At 37.9% G+C, this 20767-nt stretch overlaps 1 protein-coding gene across 1 annotated transcript in view; it reads left to right on the top strand.

Moving 5' to 3' along the window:
* Window positions 1-20767, top strand: part of LOC107748743 (protein sidekick-1-like) — a gene marked incomplete at its 5' end in the record, with an annotated part of 201234 nt that overhangs the window by 100368 nt on the left and 80099 nt on the right. Inside the window, 6 exons of the mRNA XM_016563717.1 lie at window positions 1051-1153; window positions 1419-1592; window positions 8438-8574; window positions 11868-12015; window positions 16272-16412; window positions 18932-19113. Coding sequence (XP_016419203.1) covers window positions 1051-1153; window positions 1419-1592; window positions 8438-8574; window positions 11868-12015; window positions 16272-16412; window positions 18932-19113 — 885 coding nt within the window. The remainder of the gene's footprint in view (window positions 1-1050; window positions 1154-1418; window positions 1593-8437; window positions 8575-11867; window positions 12016-16271; window positions 16413-18931; window positions 19114-20767) is intronic.

Here is a 20767-nt window from a genome sequence, read left to right as displayed (position 1 = left end):
TCATCCAATCAAAACGCTCGGTCCGAGCGATTTAATATGCTTTCCTACCTGCTTGTCAACGTATGTATTAGCATACCTCTGCGCACCCAGTTCGCGCAGACAGGATACGTCATCAGCGCGTTCACGCACGCTGTGCAGACAGAGCGAGGATGGCAGGCAAACATCAACAAGCCGATCTTCCTTCCTGGTATTGTAGTACTTTTAAAGATTTCTCACCGGTGAATGACACATGATGTAGCCCAGCGGTTAATCCAGTCCTTGCGCCAGCTCGTTAGAAGTGAGCTACGTGCATGAACTGTGTTCCGATCGATATGATCCCTACACAGAGTTCATTGCTCCCTACTCCCTGAGCAGGGGAAATCCGTTGAAGTTTACTTCACTTCGGAACATGGGCTGGAATTGGGAACCTGATGTAGCCTATTGTAGTAATGTTGTCTCTGGTCTGTGAGCATAAATGCATTCAGGGGGCGTGGCTTTGGGCGGCGATTGCAGGGAGGGTAGGACGTTCGCTTTCAGTGCTATCAGGCTAAAGTTAGCATTTTCCGAGATCTCCTATTGCACCTTTAACTGCGCATTTAAACATACTGATTGTCTTTAAAACATCACATTAAAAATGATCTGACGATCACAAATAAAGAGTACAATTCATAGTAATCAATTCAAACAGATAATTTTATTTCAGACGAACAGGAAAAATAATGTGACTAACTGACCACCATTAATTCAGTGGAAATGTGCGGTTCTGGACTGGACAAAGGCGAAACTCACATCAATCTTCCGTACCTAAATAAATAAAAGTCAGAGCAGAGCCTGATAAGCTGTTCCATGAAAAGCAGCTTCTTAGCACAGCTTCGCAAGGTGATATCTACAGCATCCAGACTTGTTATTACACACTGATCAGAGCATGTAAAGTCCTGGCATTGTCTCAGCGGGAGGGAAACGCACTCGGCTGTTGACGTGTGAAGAGGCTGTTTAACAGTGAAGCATAGCCGTTTGGTTCTTGGAAATGTTGAACTAGTGCAGAATTAACGGTGTTGTGTTTGCTCCAAGGTCGCACGTCCATATCCAGTCCTCCCATGGACAGACGTGTCATTAAGGGGACCACGGCCATTTTGGAGTGTGGTGCCACCCACGACCCGCGTGTGGCAGTGAGGTGGGTGATGACAAACTGCTTCCTTCTCTCTTCTCAACATCAGAGCCCAGGGCTCCACACTCGGTTTGATTGTAATGTTAATTCAGAGTGTCAGCCCACAGGCCTTGAAGTTGATTCAAAGCGCGATCCGTAATGCTGTACAGTTAATTCGGCGCTAATATGCTGGATATCAGCGTAATGAGCCAGCGCTGTTTCCTGCGCTCCCCCTGTGTCAGCTTGACTGTGATAGAGTTCTCTTCCGCTCCTCGTCTCCTTCACTTGGCAGGTACGTGTGGAAAAAGGATGAGGAGTTAGTGAGCCAGACCAGAGGGGGGCGTATCAGCCTGCAGGAGGGCTCCTTGCACATCAGTCAAACCTGGTCCGGGGACATCGGGGACTATACCTGTGACGTCATCTCTCAGGCTGGCAACGACTCCAAGGCGGCCCGTCTGGAGGTCATGTGAGTGACTTAGCTTCCCTTCATCTCCGAGCATTAGGCTGACTAATGCGCTGTGCTGATGGATGTGTGTCACCTTCCAGATGCGTATTTCTAGATGCATTTTTCACAAGCCGGCTTTGAAGTGTGAGGACGGAACTGAAGAACGAAAAATATGCTGGCTCTCAAAAACCTCTAACCCTAAGTATTCAACTTTGTCATGTAGCTCATCCCACACCGTTTCTGCTATAGACATGAATGATACCTCAAATCGTGAGGCTTTTTGAGGAGAGGTGTAATATGATTTCCACCTGGTGGACAATAGAACAGATAAAAAAAACTATATACTTGGGTGGATAATCCACCCAAAAATGAAAATTCTCAATCTTTTCCAAGGATTTTTTCAGATTGCTCAATTTTTTACTTGCCCTGCCAACGTTTTCCCTGGCCCTGCCACAAAAAAATAAATAAGCTTTTATGACACCAACATTTAAGATACCAGTTAATTTTTTACAATTCATCATGATTCCTATTTTGATACCACAGCAAAAACTACTAACAAATATAAAGCTCAAACCGTATTAAAGACAAGTGAAAAGTCAGTAAATAAGAACAAATGAACAAAGATACAAATTAAACAATGCTTTAGGTTTGTAGGTGTTCAAGTACAGAAATTAAATAATCAAATGTAAAATAGCATTGCATTTTCTTCACTGTATAAATTAAATATAATCATCGTTAAAGTTACAAAAGTTGTTTGTTCAGTCAAGAGCAGTGAGTGATTTTCTTTTTCTTTTCTTTTTTTTTGAATTAACATTAAGACAACAGTTGGTATATTAGGTGCAGTCACTTTAAGACACCATGCACGGATCCAATATACTGATGCACATTAGGGGTGGGAATCGCAGGGTACCTCACGATACGATACGAATCACAATACGATAATATCACGAATACAGCGATTCTGCGATAATCGATATATTGCTAGACAATCCTATAACGATACATCAGGATATCTGTCTAACTATGAAAACAAAATGCCTGTGAAAAGGTTAAGTGCCAGTTTTCTCTCTTTATTCAAGTCCAAGCTGATAGAAAACAGCACAAAAAGTTCTGTAAATCAAATTTAACATGTTAAGTAAATTAATCATTTTATTCTTGGACTTTAAAAGCTTACACATTTCTTTGTGTGTAAACCAACACATTTAACTGCTTATCAACTTGATATAGGCTATATATATATATATATATATATATATCACATATAAATACTAAGTAATTATAAAAATAATAATAAAAAGTAATATAATCATTTGGAATTAATTAAATGGTGTGATATACTCTAATATATACATATAAAAAGAAATTTGTTAATTTTTCAACTCAACTTTTCACACATTGTTATAATATATAATATAATCATTTATAATGAAAAAAGGTATTATATACGCAAAAAGTGGAATATGGGTAAAGCTCATTATGTGAAATGAGGGTGTGAATGAACATTGCGTACACATGTAATTTCAGGTACTTTGCTCATATTGATCATGCCACATGTCTCTCTGTACCTGCAGGTATCCGTTCCTGGGACATCAATGTGTCAGAATGTGACCTGGACCACCAACTACAGCTTTTCATAACCAGACATTCCGCCCAGTTCTCAGCCGAGGTCAGAGGTCAGTCCGATTGAAAGGATGACATCTAGATCCTGCAGTAGAATTGAATGCAAATGAAGTCAGAAGTTTATATGAAAATCTACTGTATAAAAAATGATATGCTCAAGCTAAATGAACAATTGCAAGGATAAGACATACATTTCCATTTATTTCCCAATATGCCACACAGAAATAAATATTTTCAATTGGTGTCAAAGCTGTTCATATGGCCAGCCCAAGGTCTCACTGTGGTGATCTTGCTTACAGAGAGCTCACTCATAACACACACGATATGCAGCTAATGCAGCACTGAGAATCTCTCCACGTGGAGTCCAGCATGTGTGTTTGCACGGGTCCTGCTTCCACTGTACTGCCTGGCACAGTAGTAATCAAAGAGCTGTGTCAGGAGTAAGTAAATTAATCATTTTATTCTTGGACTTTAAAAGCTTACACATTTCTTTGTGTGTAAACCAACACATTTAACTGCTTATCAACTTTATATAGGCTATATATATATATATATTTATATATATATAAATCTGGTACATTTCAAAATTTAGCTGGAGTGTTTTCTCAACCTTTTCTCTCCTCTCATCATAAAAACGGAGCCCCGCACACATGACATGCAGGGAAAAAATAGCCGTTCACATGGCGCCTTTTGCACGCTCAAGTTCGTTATTTCAAATGTAGACGCGCGGCAAGCACACACACTGCACACTTCTGCGCCGCATTACGGCTCTGACAAGGTTTTGTTTCGTCGTCCATGCCATAGGTGCAGATTTATGTTTCTGCCGGTCGGTGCACACTGTCCACACTGTATAATGCGCACTTGTAATATCTGAGAGAGAGAGAGAGAGAGCATCCAGTTCTGTTGACAAAAAAAATGTCCGCCTGCGATCCGAGCGGAGAGGTTAGGCTACTCACGGACTCAATATGCGCTCTGCAATGATAACGTGATCGATGCCTGCAGTCCACGCTGATAGCTGTACCGTGGCAGATTTTTAGTTCTCATCTCCATAAACATAAGATGCCGGTGCATCTCTGATTTGTTGTTGGTCTACCATTATGCTCGTATTTCTTCTTCGCTGTGAATTACAATTTCCGTTCATCTGACCATCCGCAATCTGGGAAGCGCCACCACAAGAAGTCTGGAGGTACTGCCGCTTCAGTAAGCCAAAGTGGTAAACAGCCACAGTGTAGGTATGAATTTAGACCTTTTGTATGTTTAAAAAAGTATCGATACTTGGTGCCAGAGTATCGATTACATCTCGCGGCTGGAAATATCGCGATAAATCGGCACATCGATTTATTGTCCCACCCCTAATGCACATCCGATTTCTTTCTCAGCTATTTACATTTACTTAAGACATAACAAACTGTTTTCGAAGATTCTCACCAACGAGACGGTATTTTGACATACTTTTGTATGTATTTGTCCGTTCAAGCGCAAAGAGAAGCGGAAAGAAACTCAATTCAGTGCTCTCGCGCGTTGCCTGAGACATGGCTCTTTGTGCGCGCTGTGCACACAGAACACACTGAATGGAGCTTTACATTTTGTGTACATGTAGTTTAGTGTGCTGTTATATGATTTGTCAGTACAAAAAGCTCCCTTTAACACTGTACTTTCATTGCACGGTATGCTTTTTCTCTTTACCTTTCTTCCTCGTTCTGTTTGCTCACCCACTGCAGCATCTGCATACACTATCTGAGTGGATTGCTGCTCTCAGCAGGAGCGTGTAGACTGACCTTTCCTCAGTAACCTTTTTCAGCGTAACCTTTCCATCTGGATTCCAACTGCTTATACGCAATTTTCATATTCATCAACGGCCCGCTAATTGTAACTTTTAAAAGCATTTATTTAATCAAAAGAAGTTTTTCCTCTGTTCTTTGCCTCTAAACCCTGACTTTCAAATCCTAGTTTTTAAAGTAGCTAGTTTGCTAGTATTTATGAGTGCTTTTTTAACTGTCCATCCAGAAAAAAAATGTCCTGACCGTCTCCTAAAAAGCTTTTGACCTTTCGACCAGTCTCTGAGTAGGTAGATTTCTTCATCCTGGCTATTTGAAACTCTATTTCTGATCCGTATCTGCCAGTCGAATCCTTAAACCCGAAATAAAAGCCAAATCTTGGTAGCATAAACATTTTAACACCTAAAGCCTTTGCTTATGACTCTGTATCACAATATGATGAGGGAATAAAATCCCCTCAGAAGCTCTCCAGAAATAAACCGCTGGAAGACGGCAGTAACCAGCGGGTGTGTGTACTTTATGCAGATTTCATGAGGCTAATGTTGTGTGGAACTAAGACTCATTATCTGTTTGTGGGTTTTCTGGCTCCTCATTAAGCTGGAGAAGATGCCGTGGTGGTATCAGATGGTTGTGTGGAATCGGGCCTGTTGTCAGCAAGACTTTCCCCAGTGGCTGAAGTCACCCATGCGTTGTCTTTTTCCACCTTCAGCAATCACAGCCCACGCCATTATAACTAAACACTGATGATCCAACAATCTGAACAAATCATTAGTTCTGAGGTCTTTTTCATATTTTTTTTGCCAGTGTAGTCTATTATTTCAATGTTAAAAATGCAGAAATTGTATCTTATTGTATTTGTCTTGTTTTCTAATAGTACCTGTGAAGAACAATATCTTAATGGACAAACATATACATTTACATGAAAAGCCAGACTTAGAATAGTTCACCCAAAATAGACTTGTTTTAGAGAATGTTTTTATTCTTAATTTTATTTTATTTTATTAGAGCTATTTTCTAGAGATATTTTATTCATTATAGTGAAATCACTGCTTTTTAACATTTTGTTAGCATCGTCTTTTGTTAACACCATGTGAAAAAGTATAAATTTTTTACACCTGTAGAAACGGCATAATCTTCCTTCTTAAGAACAGAAAAAAGTGATGAAATCTTAAGCGTTGCCGGTTCTCTCCATGGGTTTAATTTAGAGGAGAAAACAAACTTCCCAAGCGCAACTGTTGGTGCTCGGTGCCTGGTCTCAGCAGGAAGCCTATCCTTCCCAGAAATGATTAATAATGTAATCAATAAAATAAAAAAAATGAGTGTGAAGAAGAAAATCAAGACAAACACAAATGGATGCCTGCCTTGCTCTGGCTGTGAGATTCGGGCTGAATTTGGAGTCTTTTTGAAGCTGGAGGAGCCGGTGTTCTAACAAATAATGCTACCTATCAGATTATGCTACCAACACTGTATTTATCTTACTGTAAGGGTAGGTTTAGGTTTGAGGGTAGATGTACACGTTAATAAAGCCTCACACCAGTGGCGTAGCGTCTGGGTATGCAGGTGCATGTGGGCCGGGGCAGTTTGGGGGCCCGCCGAGCTGGGGGGAACTTTTAAGTTAAATATGAGTTTAAGTTGGGGTCAACGAGGGAATGAATAGAGCCCTGCATGAGTCCGGCCCTTGTCCAACAGCTTATGAGAATTCTCGGCCCGAGTCCGACTGGATACCGTGTCTTTTTTTCTCTCTCACTTCCCCATTACACAGCTATTAAAATAGTTCAATTTTGCTTTTTAATGGCAAAGTGGTCATATTTCTTTTTGTTTCTTTATTAAGTTAATTTAGAAATATGTTTGGAACTTTCTATGTTTGTTAAATTCAAGTTTTTGTTTTTTTAAAGGAACGACCAAGCAGCAGCGGCAGCAGTGAGTTCTCAAACCAGCACGACTTGCCTAAAATAAACAGACATAAAACACTTCATGCATTTCACAGTATTAATTTAAACATTTAACCTAGATTAATGAGCGCTGTTAGGCGCATACCCAATCGTTTGTGCGGAGAGTGGAAGCTAAAGCGCGCTTTGCAGGACATGGAGGCGCCAGCGCGATCACTTGCATTTTTTTTTAATAACAGTGGAAACTTAAAAATACGCCATCATTTTTGCTAGGGTCTACTTGTATTTGTGTGCGCTCACAATATCAACAAAACGTCCAATGAGGAGATGGCGAGTCAGGTTCGTCAAATTCATTTTTGCAACATTGACTCAGAAAACATTAATTTATTAGCAAATAATTCAAATATCCCCTAACTATTTTTTTACTTTTTTTGTTTTTTATTTATTTGTTTGTTTTTTGGGCCGCTGTGCCAAAATTGTGTTTGCATTCAGTAGTCTATACGGCAGCATTTTTGTGCCACATTGAAAAATAACTAAATAAATAAGATTAACGTCATAATATTTTAAGAATAAAGTCAAAATTACGATAATAAAATCATGTTGCGTGAAGTTAATGTGAAAATTCCACCTATAGGCCTACTAAAAAAAAAGTCTGTGGCATCCGTCTTTCTTTTTTTTTAAACTGATTGATCGATTCATGAGACATTCGTTTGTATTAAATTGTTCAGATTTTTTTCAACATGCATTCAAATATTCATGTATATTTCGTGCTGCAAATATTAAAGAGGAAAATATCATTGATTCATATGCAGCTTGAACTGAGGCGAATTATCTCACTACAAATTAAAGAGAGTAAAAAGACGTTTATTGTTTGTATTTTATCATAAAATTGACAGAAGGCAGAGACTTTGTAGTAATAAAGCACAAAGCTGCGATTATTGAGTGGCTTGCAAAACTTGAAAACTTTAAACATAATTTCTAAGCATTAGCCTATACCGTAAATAAAACAGCTTGTGGATAGTCACGATTCACGTAACGTTATTTACTTCAGAAAAATCAACAATAGGGCCTAAGTTAAGTTAACCGAGTTGGAGCCCATAACGTTTGGGGGGGCCTGTACCAATCTTTTGCCTGGGACTGACTCGCTACGCCACTGCCTCACTGCCCACTTGCCGCAAGCAAAATCTGATAGGTAGCATTTTTCGCTGTCGAATTATGTTACCATCTGTTTTAATGGGAGGTAGCAAAATCTGACAGGGTAGCACAAATCGTCAGAACACCGGCAGTTGTAGTGAATATGTGAGAAGATCTGAAAATGGGCCAAGGAGGCCTACTGGGAGAGATAGTCCCATAGATGATCATCAACAGACCCAAACCACAACGAACGCCTGGTAGCGCTTCTGTAATACTCTGTGTTTGATTTCCATCTGGCAATAAATCTAGTAACTATTACGTTTAGTAACCCCAAAATTACATCACTTTCTATATAGAGCCTATATGCTAGCTTTGTTTATGCAGCACTTATGTGAGAAGTGTGAAACAGCCCTTATTTTGAGTATTTGCTGTCTTCTGTCCTCAGAGAGCTGCCACACTCGCCTCGAAACCTACAGGCCAGCCTGAACGTCAACGACAGCCGCAGCGTGGATCTGTCCTGGATGAGACCCTTCGATGGAAACAGCCCCCTACTGCATTATGTGGTGGAGCTTTCAGAGAACAGTAAGATAAACCAAGGGTTATTTATTGTAAAGGAATATATGAAAACATTTCACAAAAGTTTTACATTTTTGAACACATTCTGGTTGTCAAACAGTGGTTAAGGTGATGATCTACACTTTGCTAGGACACCTGTGTGAATTTGTGAGTAACTTAGGTTGACCTGGGAACAGAACCCTAGTGCCCACCCATTTTTTCAGCAGCCTTGGTTCCAGAGGTATTTTTTTCCAGTAAGTTTTCCAATAGGAATTTAGGGAAAAAAATCTAAAAATTAAAGAGTTATAAGCCATGAATCAAACCAACCAGCTGTGATGTGAATCATATACAAACATTGGGCCAAAATACAAAGATACAACACTATCTATCTATCTATCTATCTATATATATATATCTATATGTATATGTATATGTATATCTATTTATATATATATATAAATATATATATATATATATATGAATACAAGTGTCAATTTGTACCCATTTACCGCAAAATCTGCATATATTACACACAAATATTTCAGTTTTTTGCGAGCATAGGGAGACTAGCTCGAGTCATTCGCAGCGCTTCATGAAAGTGGGTGGACGCTAAAGAGTTCTTTTGGCATGATTTGCTTCTCTCGATTCTCTGTTTGGTGGCAATTTCTCTGCAAAATCATAGGTAATGTAGTTTTTCCACCAGAAATTCTGTTGTTAAACACTATTGTTTAAAAAATAAAAAAAAGCATTTACCATCGATTAACAACCTCATTGCCCGCAGTAGGTCTGTCTTTAGAGGTTTATTTTAAGGTGTTGTTAAAAATAAGCTCTCCTTTGGAGAATATGAATGGGATTTTTGTTTCCGGAGCCCCACTGATGCACTCTTAAGTGGCAGAAATAGTATGAGTAGTATGCAAATGTGGTATTCTGAATTCAGCTCCTTTCATCCAATAAAAATCACCTTGACACCACTTGATTAAAAGACATTTGTGTCAAAAGTGGCTCAGAAAAGTGATAGCTCTGAAATCAAATAATTTTAAGGGTGAATAAGATGTCCAAATACTTCTTGGGATCACTGTATTTGCTCAGTGGCACAATTTTTAAGGGAATCCCACTCCGAACCGGCAGTGCTAAAGAATCTACTGATCTCAGTGCCTCATTCACATCTACCCGTGATGCATCTGAATCAGGCAGTCCAGAGCAAGCGCGCAGCTGCTCTCTGTATCTACAGTGCATGCTACATATGAGAGTTGATCTCAGCTAGTGCCGCCCAGTGGTGTAAAAGCCTGTGGTATTACAGAACCAAGAAAAAAACCCACCCAAGTAGATTGATCTTGCAGGACTGGAAGAGGACAGTGAGAAATGTGTTGGAGTGTAGGTGAAGATTACTGGTGCAGGGTGTAATATGGCCGGGAAGTCCCATTAGAAACACCTTTCAGATAAATTGAGAAAAACCTGCTCTCTCTCTGACTAAAAATGTTTTGCCCTCAAAAACACTGATTTCAGGTGCAATCTATAATTTTCTTCCTCATTAAGAAGATCTGACACATAAAGCAATGAGTAGTACTTACAGTATGCTTTGAATCAGGAGATGTTTATTCATGAAAGGATCGTTTTAATTTCTTTTGATCTAAACTTCATCTCATTGCAAATGTTGTTTGGAGTCTGTTGTATAATTTCTGAAGCTACATGGGCTAGTCATTAAGTGCCATTAAGTAATAATGGCCAGCCTGAATGCTGTGAGGAGTCCAGACTCAAGCATGTTATGTAATTATGAGTAGATGAATAATTTGTGTAAAAAATATCTTGACAAGTATCATGTGATTATGCAAATTGTGTAATTTTATATGCCACCATGTGTCTTTAGAAGACAGAATACAAGGTTTGATAACACTGTATAATTACTTTTATTAATAACATTTCCAGAAATGATTACATTTAACAGATCTTTAGTTAAAGGGACCTTTATCATGGAAAAGGCCTACTTTTTGTAAGAGTGATTCATTTCACATGCAGACTGATTAGTCTATCACATAAAACTCATTTACATATAGTCTTTGGTTCAATAGCAGTAAAGGCCTGTTTAATTCTAAGGGTCAGTGAAGGGACTGTTTTTTGGGGGTTTATAAATATTGACTAATTATTATAGGTGAGAAGAAATGAAACATAATATCTAATAAATACATGAGCAATATCACACAAGTAGCCATGTGATATGGCTGTATATCGGCATAACTGTGATTCGACCGTAGGCACAAGGCCACAGGCCTCAATTAAGGAACATTGAGTTGCTACATTGAAATCTTATTGTATTACTGTATTAAAAGCTCACTGTATTATGAGAGAGAGAGATGGCCTGAGTGAGTGTGATTACCTGCATCTGATACAACATTCATTCTTAAGATCAAATAGACGTTATCTTTATTATCTTTATAAACAAACCACATATTTGAAGTCTAAACAAGTACATTCTCACCTAAAAAAAACTCTTAAAACTACATTCTATGACACAAAAAACAGTATAAATTATAAAATTATAGTGTATTTGGGCGTCCGCCATGACACTTGCTATAAGAAATGCTGCAAGCGGAGTGATACTCTGTTATCACTTGAATATCACACTCCTCTCAGCCAATCAGATTCGAGAACTAGAAAGAACTTTTGTATTAATAAAAATATGTAATATGAGATACATTACCACTCATAATCGGGGTCAGTAAAAAAAATTTTTAAGAAATTAATTTTATTCAGCAAGGATACATTAAACTGATGAAAAGTTATCATAAAGACTAGGGGTGGAACTGTTCTTGGTAAACCTATAGCAGACATAGCCGGCTGAACATACGGTATCGGTGCACTGGATCAGTGCATTCTCTTAAAGTGACAGCACATTTTTTTATATTAATCATACAGCAACAACAAGGAAATCACTCACCGTACCAAAACCGTGACTCTAAAACCGTGATACAAACCGAACCGTGAGTAAGTTGATCATGTGACACTGAAGACCGGAGTAATGATGCTGAAAATTCAGCTTTGCCATCACAGGAACACATTACATTTTAAAATACATTCAAAAAATATTTATTTTAAATTTTAATAATATTTTACAATATTGTTTGTACTGTATTTTTGATCAAATAAATGCAGCTTTGTTCAGCATAAGTGACTTCAGAAACATTTCAGAAAATCCTACCGAACCCAAACATTTGAACAGTAGTGTATATTAATATAATGACATTATAATAGATACATAAATAAATTATGTCCCCTGTATTTTTTAAATAGTTAGAAATGTTCTGCTTCTCTTTGTATACCAGATTCTCCCTGGAGAGTGTATTTGCCTGATGTGGACCCCACCGTGACTGGAGCCATGGTGAAGGGCCTGACTCCGGCCCGCTCGTACCAGTTCAGAGTTTGCGCGGTCAATCAGGTGGGCAAGGGACAGTACAGCACCGAAACCAACAGGTAGGAGGCCATGGTTGTCAACGGCTGCTTATTCTCATGTTGTCCGCCCATCATCACAAGATTCCGTTTTTTACACTCAAGCTTGGTCAGCAACAGGCTTATTATGTCCCATCACGCTATGGTCTGCTGCCGCCCATCATTGTTTAAGTGTGTGTTGTGTCACTGATCCTCCACCCACAGTTCTCAGTATGTCCTGCTGCGGCTGAAATCACAACACTGTAGGTTTTCTTTCTCAGATCGAGAATGGCAGGCTTCTGCTTTCACCTCTCGCTCTAATCAGACCCCCCTAGCAGCTCGCTTTCGCAGGCTTGCAGCTGTGGGCGTCAGACGCCTCTTTCCCAGCAGCTCCTCAGAGTTTTATCTGCTCCTGACGTGGCAAAACATGCCATTTCTGTTCCAGGTGAAAAGGTGGTGTCTCTCACCCGCAACAGCAATGTCTCACTTTAAAATTAAATCGCTTTTATTTAGCTGAGTGTTGAGGATGGTTTTTCAGAGATATAGAGCTGCTTAAACCTTTTCCTCAATGCTGAATTAGCTGAAAGCTACAGTAAACAGGTGGGTGAGAGCAACAAAAAGTTGAAAAGACTTTTCAGTTTCAATGGAACGATCAAGGTAACTATGCATCTGGCTTTGCAGCGGAAAAAGATGTTTCTTTTCCGCTTGTGTGAATAATGAAAGCGTTCTAGTAAATGCAAAGAGCTGTTAATGAGCAACCGATTTAAAGGAAATCAGCGTGAGTCAGTCGGGTACGTAGAGCGGTAATATCATCTCTCTTCAGACTTCACATCTATTCTCTCCCACCGCTGATATCTGGCTTTTCTCAGCACCTGCTCTTCCAAAATAGTGCTATCGTGTTGTATGCCTTTCCAGGCAAAGTGAATATTGAAATTGAACTTTTTGACTTTTGAGCCCACTCTATAAATGTAATATTTGTTAGTTTATCTTTGAAAAATATTCATGTCATCTAGGTTAATGTGGAGCACAATCTGATGAGAGAACACATTAAACTTTAAAGACCTGCTGTAGGTTCTTAACCCTTGTTTAACCTCAGTTAATGCTTAACTGTTTCAGACGTGCTCACATTACACATTTAAGGGCTTTATTTGGTAAATTATATTCAAGTGCAGGAAGCTAAAAGCAATTCATAACCTGCCATTTTGTTATCATATCATCATGAGTAGTTTGATCACGACTGCTCATTGTTGTTGCTGCTTTTTTTTTTTTTTTTTAGATTTTACATCAATGCCTGGTTAATTTAAAAAAAAAAAAGTCTGGTTTAATTTACAAGAAAAAAATGTAACAGCCAGTACAGTGAGATGTAAAAAATTCCACTTTCAATTACAAAAAAAATATTTTAATCACATTTAACTTGTTTAAATTGGTGAAAATTACACATACTGTGTTTATATATATTATATAGTTGTTATTTCTAAATGTTTAGTTAGACATATTTTTGCATGTTTATTATTACAGAAAATTACTTTTTAATCTATATTTTCACTGTATATAGGAAGTTAATTTGGCAGTTTTACAATCTTTATCGTTTTATTTTAAACATTTTAGAATTTATTTTCAAAGGAGAGAAGGTGATTTCATGACTGCATACATTACTCACTATGTAAAAACAAAACAAAGAAGTCTGCATACTGTTGCTTCCAATTATACTTTCAAATTTAAATTCACTGCAAACGTGATGTTTCGAAGGGAATGCTCATTGCTCGCAGATGTTTCAGTTAAGTACCTGTATTAACTGAGCTTTGGTTGTTTGTGCTTTACAATCCTAGTCATTTGCATGTTGATGTCAGGCAGACCGGAGAAGTTCCATGAAGTCTCTTGCTGATTAACTCAAAAAACAAAAAAACAATTTCAGAAACAGTATGCGTTAAGATAACAGAAAGCAAAATCACTAAATCATGAGCCTTATATGGAGGGCTATTGACTCAGACCGTTCAAAGATGCACTCTTTTAGAGCAAAGCTGCTTCCTGAGGGACAGAGTTAAAACAGAAAGTGGTGCTTGAAGGGCCCCATCAATCTTCTCTAGCATGCATGTCTCCTCGCTGTGACAAGACATCTGTCCATTTTGGGCTTATTAAGCAGAAGGACTAGAGCTGACAAGCCCATAGAAACAGAGAAGTGCAGCTCTCTCATAATGAGCTATCACCTTCCCACACCAAGTCCTATTTATCTGCCTTTTTTGGGGCAGAGCTTGGCAAAATGCAGTGCATTTAATAATCTAAAGAAGCTTTTTCCAGTATAAAGAACCTTTTGTGCAATGAAAAGTTTCCATGCATGTTAAATTTTCTTCATGGAACCATTAATGCCAATGAAGAATTCTTATTTTTAGGAGTAATAGCCTAAATTAAAAGATTTAATAGGGTATAGTAAGCTTGGGACCAAATGTTGCTTTGTGGTTATTGAAAAAAAAACTATATTTTTCCCAGAAATTGAATTATGACATTGTTGTCCAATTGTAAGATATAGTCAAGGAAGGGTGAGACCTCTTAAGTAGTGTAGGCCAAAATTACCCTTTTAAAAGGTGTGGTGTGAGGCACAGACAATTGATTGGTTTTAAAATTAGCAACATTTCATGCTGGGTTAATTTTATGTTAGAAAATGGTTTCTCTAATAGTTCTCAGAAAAACAAAATAATGCCTCTAATGCTTAAAAAATAAAGGTCATAGGACACCAAAGTGTACTGCATTCGTGAAACGCATTAGGCACTTTCCTTGTGTTGTTTATGTTCAGAAGCAGATGTTTAATAGCTGGTGGCACAGTGCAAGTGTGTAAAACAAATGTGTAAATACCGCATGGCTATGGCAAAAAAAAGCTCAGTTTCAGCAAGGAGCGAGCAGTCTTTCCTTACGGCCATCATTAGGCAGATTTACAGAGCACTGTCTGAAAAAAGCTCCATGATATTGGTTATGGAGGGCATTAATTATGAAACAGACTTCTGGGAAGAAATAACAAAGTGTGGTCAGAGGTTTAAGAAGACTCTGACAATAAATCTGAAAAGACCCAATGATCCTATTAAACTTTAATGCAGATTTAACTGTCCATTAGCATGAAACGCATAGGGCAGGATGAATCTATGGGCATTACTAAGCATTCAACACTGATTCATTTTAACTTTGTTAATTAAGAAACTGCGCTTTCTGTAGGTGGAATGAACTGAGCATTGCTCACAGATTATCATTTATATATGCTAGCAAACTAGCCTTTAGAGACTGGTCATTATGACATATTGGACATTACCAATGAGAGCCCACAAAATCATTAGCATTTCCCTCAAAAAGTGTTTACTATTTCATTACGAATCTGTTGTAAGATCAAGTAAGGAGGGACCAACAGGGTCTTTTGTAAACAAGTGTTGTAAAAACATTTCCCCATTTTGCAAATGGCAGCCCCAGCCTAAATAAAGGACTCTGAATAAAGTAATGCATAGTGTCAATATGAATGCATGTGTTTGATGATCGACATCAACAAGATTTTCAATGTCTTTCTTCCTGTCTCAAAGTTTTTCGGAGAGAAATGTGTTGAGGTCCGTTTGCACTTTGATGTGTGCCCAGAGCCTCTGCATTTTTTAAATCTCACAAAGTCTCAGTCAACAAATGAGAATTGAGACCCTTTAATAAACTAAAATATAAGCTCCAAAAAATGGGAAAAATGTTCTCTCCTCTTAGGATTGAACAGAAATAGTGCCGTTTAGTGTGTTCCTTTTTTTGAAAAGGGTACAGGTATTTACCACTGAGTTAAAAAGCACTGCCATTGAGGACAAATCCTTCAGCAGACATGCACAGCACTACTGTGGCCTACTGTACAACAAAACCATGAGATGCTCTTATCTTTAAAAATGTGTGGTCTATTTGTAATTCGAAAGCTTGAAATTTCAATGAAGCGCTTAGCTTGAAAGTGCTGAGCCAACGAACGCAATCTTGTAAGGCTGTGAATGCACCCAAGCCAGTTGCCACGTAAGCAGCGACCTCCAAAATCAAAGCATCGCGGTGCTTAAAGCACTTTTCCAAGAAAGCGCATGAGAGCTTTTGATGGAGTAATGTGACACAGTGCATCAGGTTGGGAAATGGACTTGTGACCAGAGGGTTACACTTACGCGGCTCACACTGTTGCGCCCCAGAGCGAGACCACTAACCTGATTCGCACGAGAGAAAATGGAGCAATGAATCAGTTATGTAAGAACACTTTGATGCTCCGTTGAGTGTGTACCTGTGCTAGTAATGCTCTTACGCTTTCTCCTCAGATTGACGCTGCGAGAGGAACCGCCCAGTGCTCCGCCCAAGAACATCGTAGCCAGCGGCAGAACCAACCAGTCCATTATGGTGCAGTGGCAGCCGCCTCCGGAGCCTCAGCTCAATGGAGTCTTGAGAGGCTACATCCTCAGGTGAGACATGCACAAATCATTTCACAGACAGAACTTGACTGATGAAATGTGCCGAAATATGACTCCTGGTACTTCCACAATACTGTGGACTCAGTCCAAGATACTCTATTGAGTCATTTTTTCCACTGAATGGTCATTTTAGACTGTTTTTCTGCTATTTTTATAGGTAGCATGTTTATTTCCCTGAAAAATGTAAATTGTTTGAGCTATCCAATAAAGCAGCACTGGCTCAACCAATTGCATTGGTTTGGGGTGGGACCATCTGTTTCTGTGACCAATGAAAGTATTTGGGAATTGGATTTGAAAACATTATTTGGAAACACTTTACAGTAAGGTTGCTTAAAGTTAGTTAAAGGAACAGTTCACCCAAAAATGGAAATTGTGGCATTTACTCACCCTCATGTTGTTCCAAACCTTTATAAGTTTCTTCCTTATGTTGAACACAAAAGAAGATATTTTGAAGAACCAAACAGTTGTTGGTCCCCATTGACTTCCATAGCAGCAAAAGGAATACTATGGAATTCAATGGGGACCATCAACTGTTTGATTACCAGCATTCTTCAAAATATCTTCTTGTATGTTCAACGTAAGAAAGAAACTCATACAGGTTTGTACCGACGCGAGGGTGAGTAAATGATGACAACATTTTAATTTGTGGGTGAACTATAACTGCTATAACTTTAATACATTAACTATCAATGAGCAATACATTATTTATTAATCTTCGTTAATGTTAGTTAATAAAAAATACAAATGTTCGCTGTTGGTTCTTGTTAGCTCAGGTGCATTAAATTATATTTACAGATAAAACTTTTTATTTTAATAATGTATTAGTGTTGCGATGAACATTAACCAAGATTAATAAATAATATATATAAATAAAATAATTAATATAAAATAATTAAATAATTTTGAATTGTTAGTTCATGTTAATTAATGTAGGTAACAAATGGAACCTTATTGTAAAGTGTTACCATAATTTCTAAATTCCATTTTGTACCACTAATGGCACAAAAATCTGCATTTTAAATACATGTTTATTCATTTGGCAGTCACTTTTGATTCAAAAGTGAAGCTTAGTTTGGGGCCAGCAATGCCAGTTTTGATTGCATTTGTCATCTAGATAATGGAGTTGACCTTAGTGCTGTCACTTTCACTGCTGTTTTAGTACAGTTGTAGCCAAGCATATTTGTAAACAAACTGATTTAAAATGAGTGTTTGACATGTCTATGTGATAGTGAATCTAGTCAGGCTGTATTAAAGATTTTGGCAAACATGACGCTCCACACTAGTGGTCAGAACAATGCTGTTTTGGTCAAATTAAAAAAAATCGTACATTAAATAAAAATTATTCAAATATAATTTACTTTAAAAAAGCAATTCTGTTGTGTCTTTAACTATGCATTGTTAAGGCCATGACACATCAAGCTGACCACTGCTTAATATTGGCCTAGTTTTTGCAGTTTATTCCACACAGCTTTTTTGTCTGATTGAGCAAAAAATCTGGTCTGATTTGTTTTGGTCTGATTGATCGTCGGAGCCCATCAGCAAGCAAATGACGAGGCTTAAGAGGCTGTTAACAGTATATCTGCAGTCCTAACTCTTCCAGTTTGCCTTTTTGAATGACGAATATAGATTACCGTTACCTGCTGGTTGTTGCTGCTAGTTATTTCCTCTCACACAGGTGCGGAATGTACGTGCAAGTTAGCATTGACTGTAGTCATTGAGCTGTGCTCAAGCACAACTCTTTGGCCCAGACAAAGGCAACGTGAGGTGACACCACATTCTTGCTAGTTATTTATGTCGATTCTGTTTGTCTGGGCCTTTATATGAACAACCTATCAAAAGTAGTTTCAAAAGATACTGTCTTCAGTGTCACATGATCCTTCAGAAATCATTCTAATATGCTGATTTGCTGGTCTTAGCCTATTATTATCAATGTTGAAATAAGTTTAATATTTTTAATATTCTTTGATGAATAGAAAGTCCAAAAGAACAGCAGTTGTATTTGAAATATAAATATTTTGTAACATTTTACAACTTGTGTGTCCTTGCTGAATAAAAGTATCAGCTTTCAGATGATGTATACATCTCAATTTCAAAAAATTTACCCTTATGACTAGTTTTGTGGTCCAGGGTCACATATTAGAATGATTTCTGAAGAATCGTTCAGGGTATCCAGTCAAGATCTTATTTTGATTTATTATAGTTACTTTACACCCAACAGAGAAGATCAACCAATTAAATGACACCCATTTCTCTTACGCAGCAAGAGCTTGGATGCATTTCATTAGCAGTGTTTGACCACTCTTATCCTCCTCAGTGGATGTGTTGTGAATATTTATGCTGTTTTTAATAGCATTCCCCCATCAGTGGTGTATTTAACACCATTCCTTCTCTGGAAGAGAGCTAGTGTGTGCCTAATAATTATACAGCCTGTGGGATGACTTCTAACGGCACAGTGACCTGGAAGAAAATCGTTGTCGCTCACTGTTTGGCCATCGATTGCCCTGATGCAGGTACCGGCTCGCGGGGCTCCCTGGAGAGTACCAGCAGAAGAACATCACCAGTCCTGAGATCAACTACTGCCTGATCACAGAGCTCATCATCTGGACCCAGTATGAGATTCAGGTGGCCGCGTACACCGGGGCAGGCCTGGGCGTCTTCAGTCAGCCTGTCACTGAGTACACGCTGCAGGGAGGTGAGACCTTGTTTCTCTGTCACACTCTCAGGGGTTTTTTTTCGTTCGCTTCTATCGGCCTCTGTGTTTTCATCTATTCCTTTTCATCAGCGGAGGCAGGAAGCGTGCTGGTTTGAACCGGTTGATGCAGTACTTGTTTACATGCGATGCTGAGGTCAACACTGAGCCTCCACGTAGACGCCACATTTATTTTAGAGCCCTCTTCTCAGACAGCTAACTTCCATGCTAATCCTCTTCAAAACAATTATGTCAATTATGTACGAGCCACTTTTCTCTTCAGATGAGAAGAATCCATCTCGGGAAATTCAGAGTCTTCTCATTTGGACATTTTGGATGATTATCTGGGGAGCGGCAAACAAATCGACTCTGTTTTGAGAGGCTTCGTCTGTCTAATTATTTTAAATAGACATACTATAAACAGAGTCTGTCAAGCAGTTGAATGGTATTGATGCAGCTCCGCTAACCACACTCACAATTAGCAACCTTGACGACATCACAGATCCTAAGAGAGAGAGACAATGTTATATGAATGCAAATTAGGGCTGTCAGTTTGAACATAGTAATTTTGAACAATTAATTATTAGCATAAAACATTTATAAATGTATCATATTTAGTCATGTCTCCTAACCCTATGCTACCACACCATTTAAAGTTTGTGGTCGGTAAGATTTTATTTTTATTTTTATTTATGTATTTTTTTTTTTTAAGAAATTAATACTTTTATTCAGCAAGGACACATTAAATTGATCAAAAGTGGTTCTTTGTGCTGTTCTTTTGGACTTTCTATTCATCAAAAAAACTTAATTCAACATTGATTGTAATAAGAAATCTTTCTTAAGCAGCAAATCAGAATGATTTCTGAAGGATCACGTGACACTGAAGACTGGAGTAATGATGCTGAAAATTCAGATTTTCCATCACAGGAATAAATTACATTTTAAAATATATTCTAATTAAAAACAGTTATTTTAAATTGTAATAATTCAAAATATTGCTGTATTTTTTTTTATCAATTAAATCAGCTATGGTAAGCATAAAGACTTCTTTCAAAAACATTAAAATAGTTTACCGACACTAAAAGTTTGAATGGTCGTGTATAATAAATTATGTCTGCAACAATAATGTTATTTACTACTAAATTACCTTCATTTGATTAAAAAACGTAATAAATTACTAGAATTGATTGACAGCTTTATAAACAACACCAGGGCTACATATGTTTTATCCAGTGAGGAACTTGAGGTAGGGAATAGTGCCTCTGAAGAGCAGAGATGCCACTGCATAATGAATGTGTTTACACCGCTTTAAGAGAGGGCTATAATTGGCAGACTTTTGAAAGATAGTCTTTTGATTCAAAATAAGTCAAAGCTTGACAGGCAACCTGAAAAGATCAGCCACAGAAGAAAGAAAAAAAACTCTCTCACCATGCTTTTATGAATATGCTTTTTGTATGAATTTTTTTACCAGGGGTTTCATGAATGTACACAACCAATTCCACAGAAAATCTTTGAAAGTCTGAAATTCAGTTTTGTGTTGGTCATACAAATATGTGCTTTTCAATTGTGTTATACATCAACAAAGATGTCCATACAGCAAAAAAAAAAAAAAAAAAAAAGTATGATAAAAATTGTCTTTATGATTCAAAATGTTTTA

The sequence above is a fragment of the Sinocyclocheilus rhinocerous genome, unplaced genomic scaffold, assembly GCF_001515625.1.
Source record: "Sinocyclocheilus rhinocerous isolate Xijiao unplaced genomic scaffold, SAMN03320098_v1.1 scaffold3266, whole genome shotgun sequence".
Taxonomy (NCBI): Eukaryota; Metazoa; Chordata; class Actinopteri; order Cypriniformes; family Cyprinidae; genus Sinocyclocheilus; species Sinocyclocheilus rhinocerous.
The sequence above is the reverse complement of the archived record's forward strand: the minus strand, read 5'-3'. Positions and strand labels throughout refer to the sequence as shown.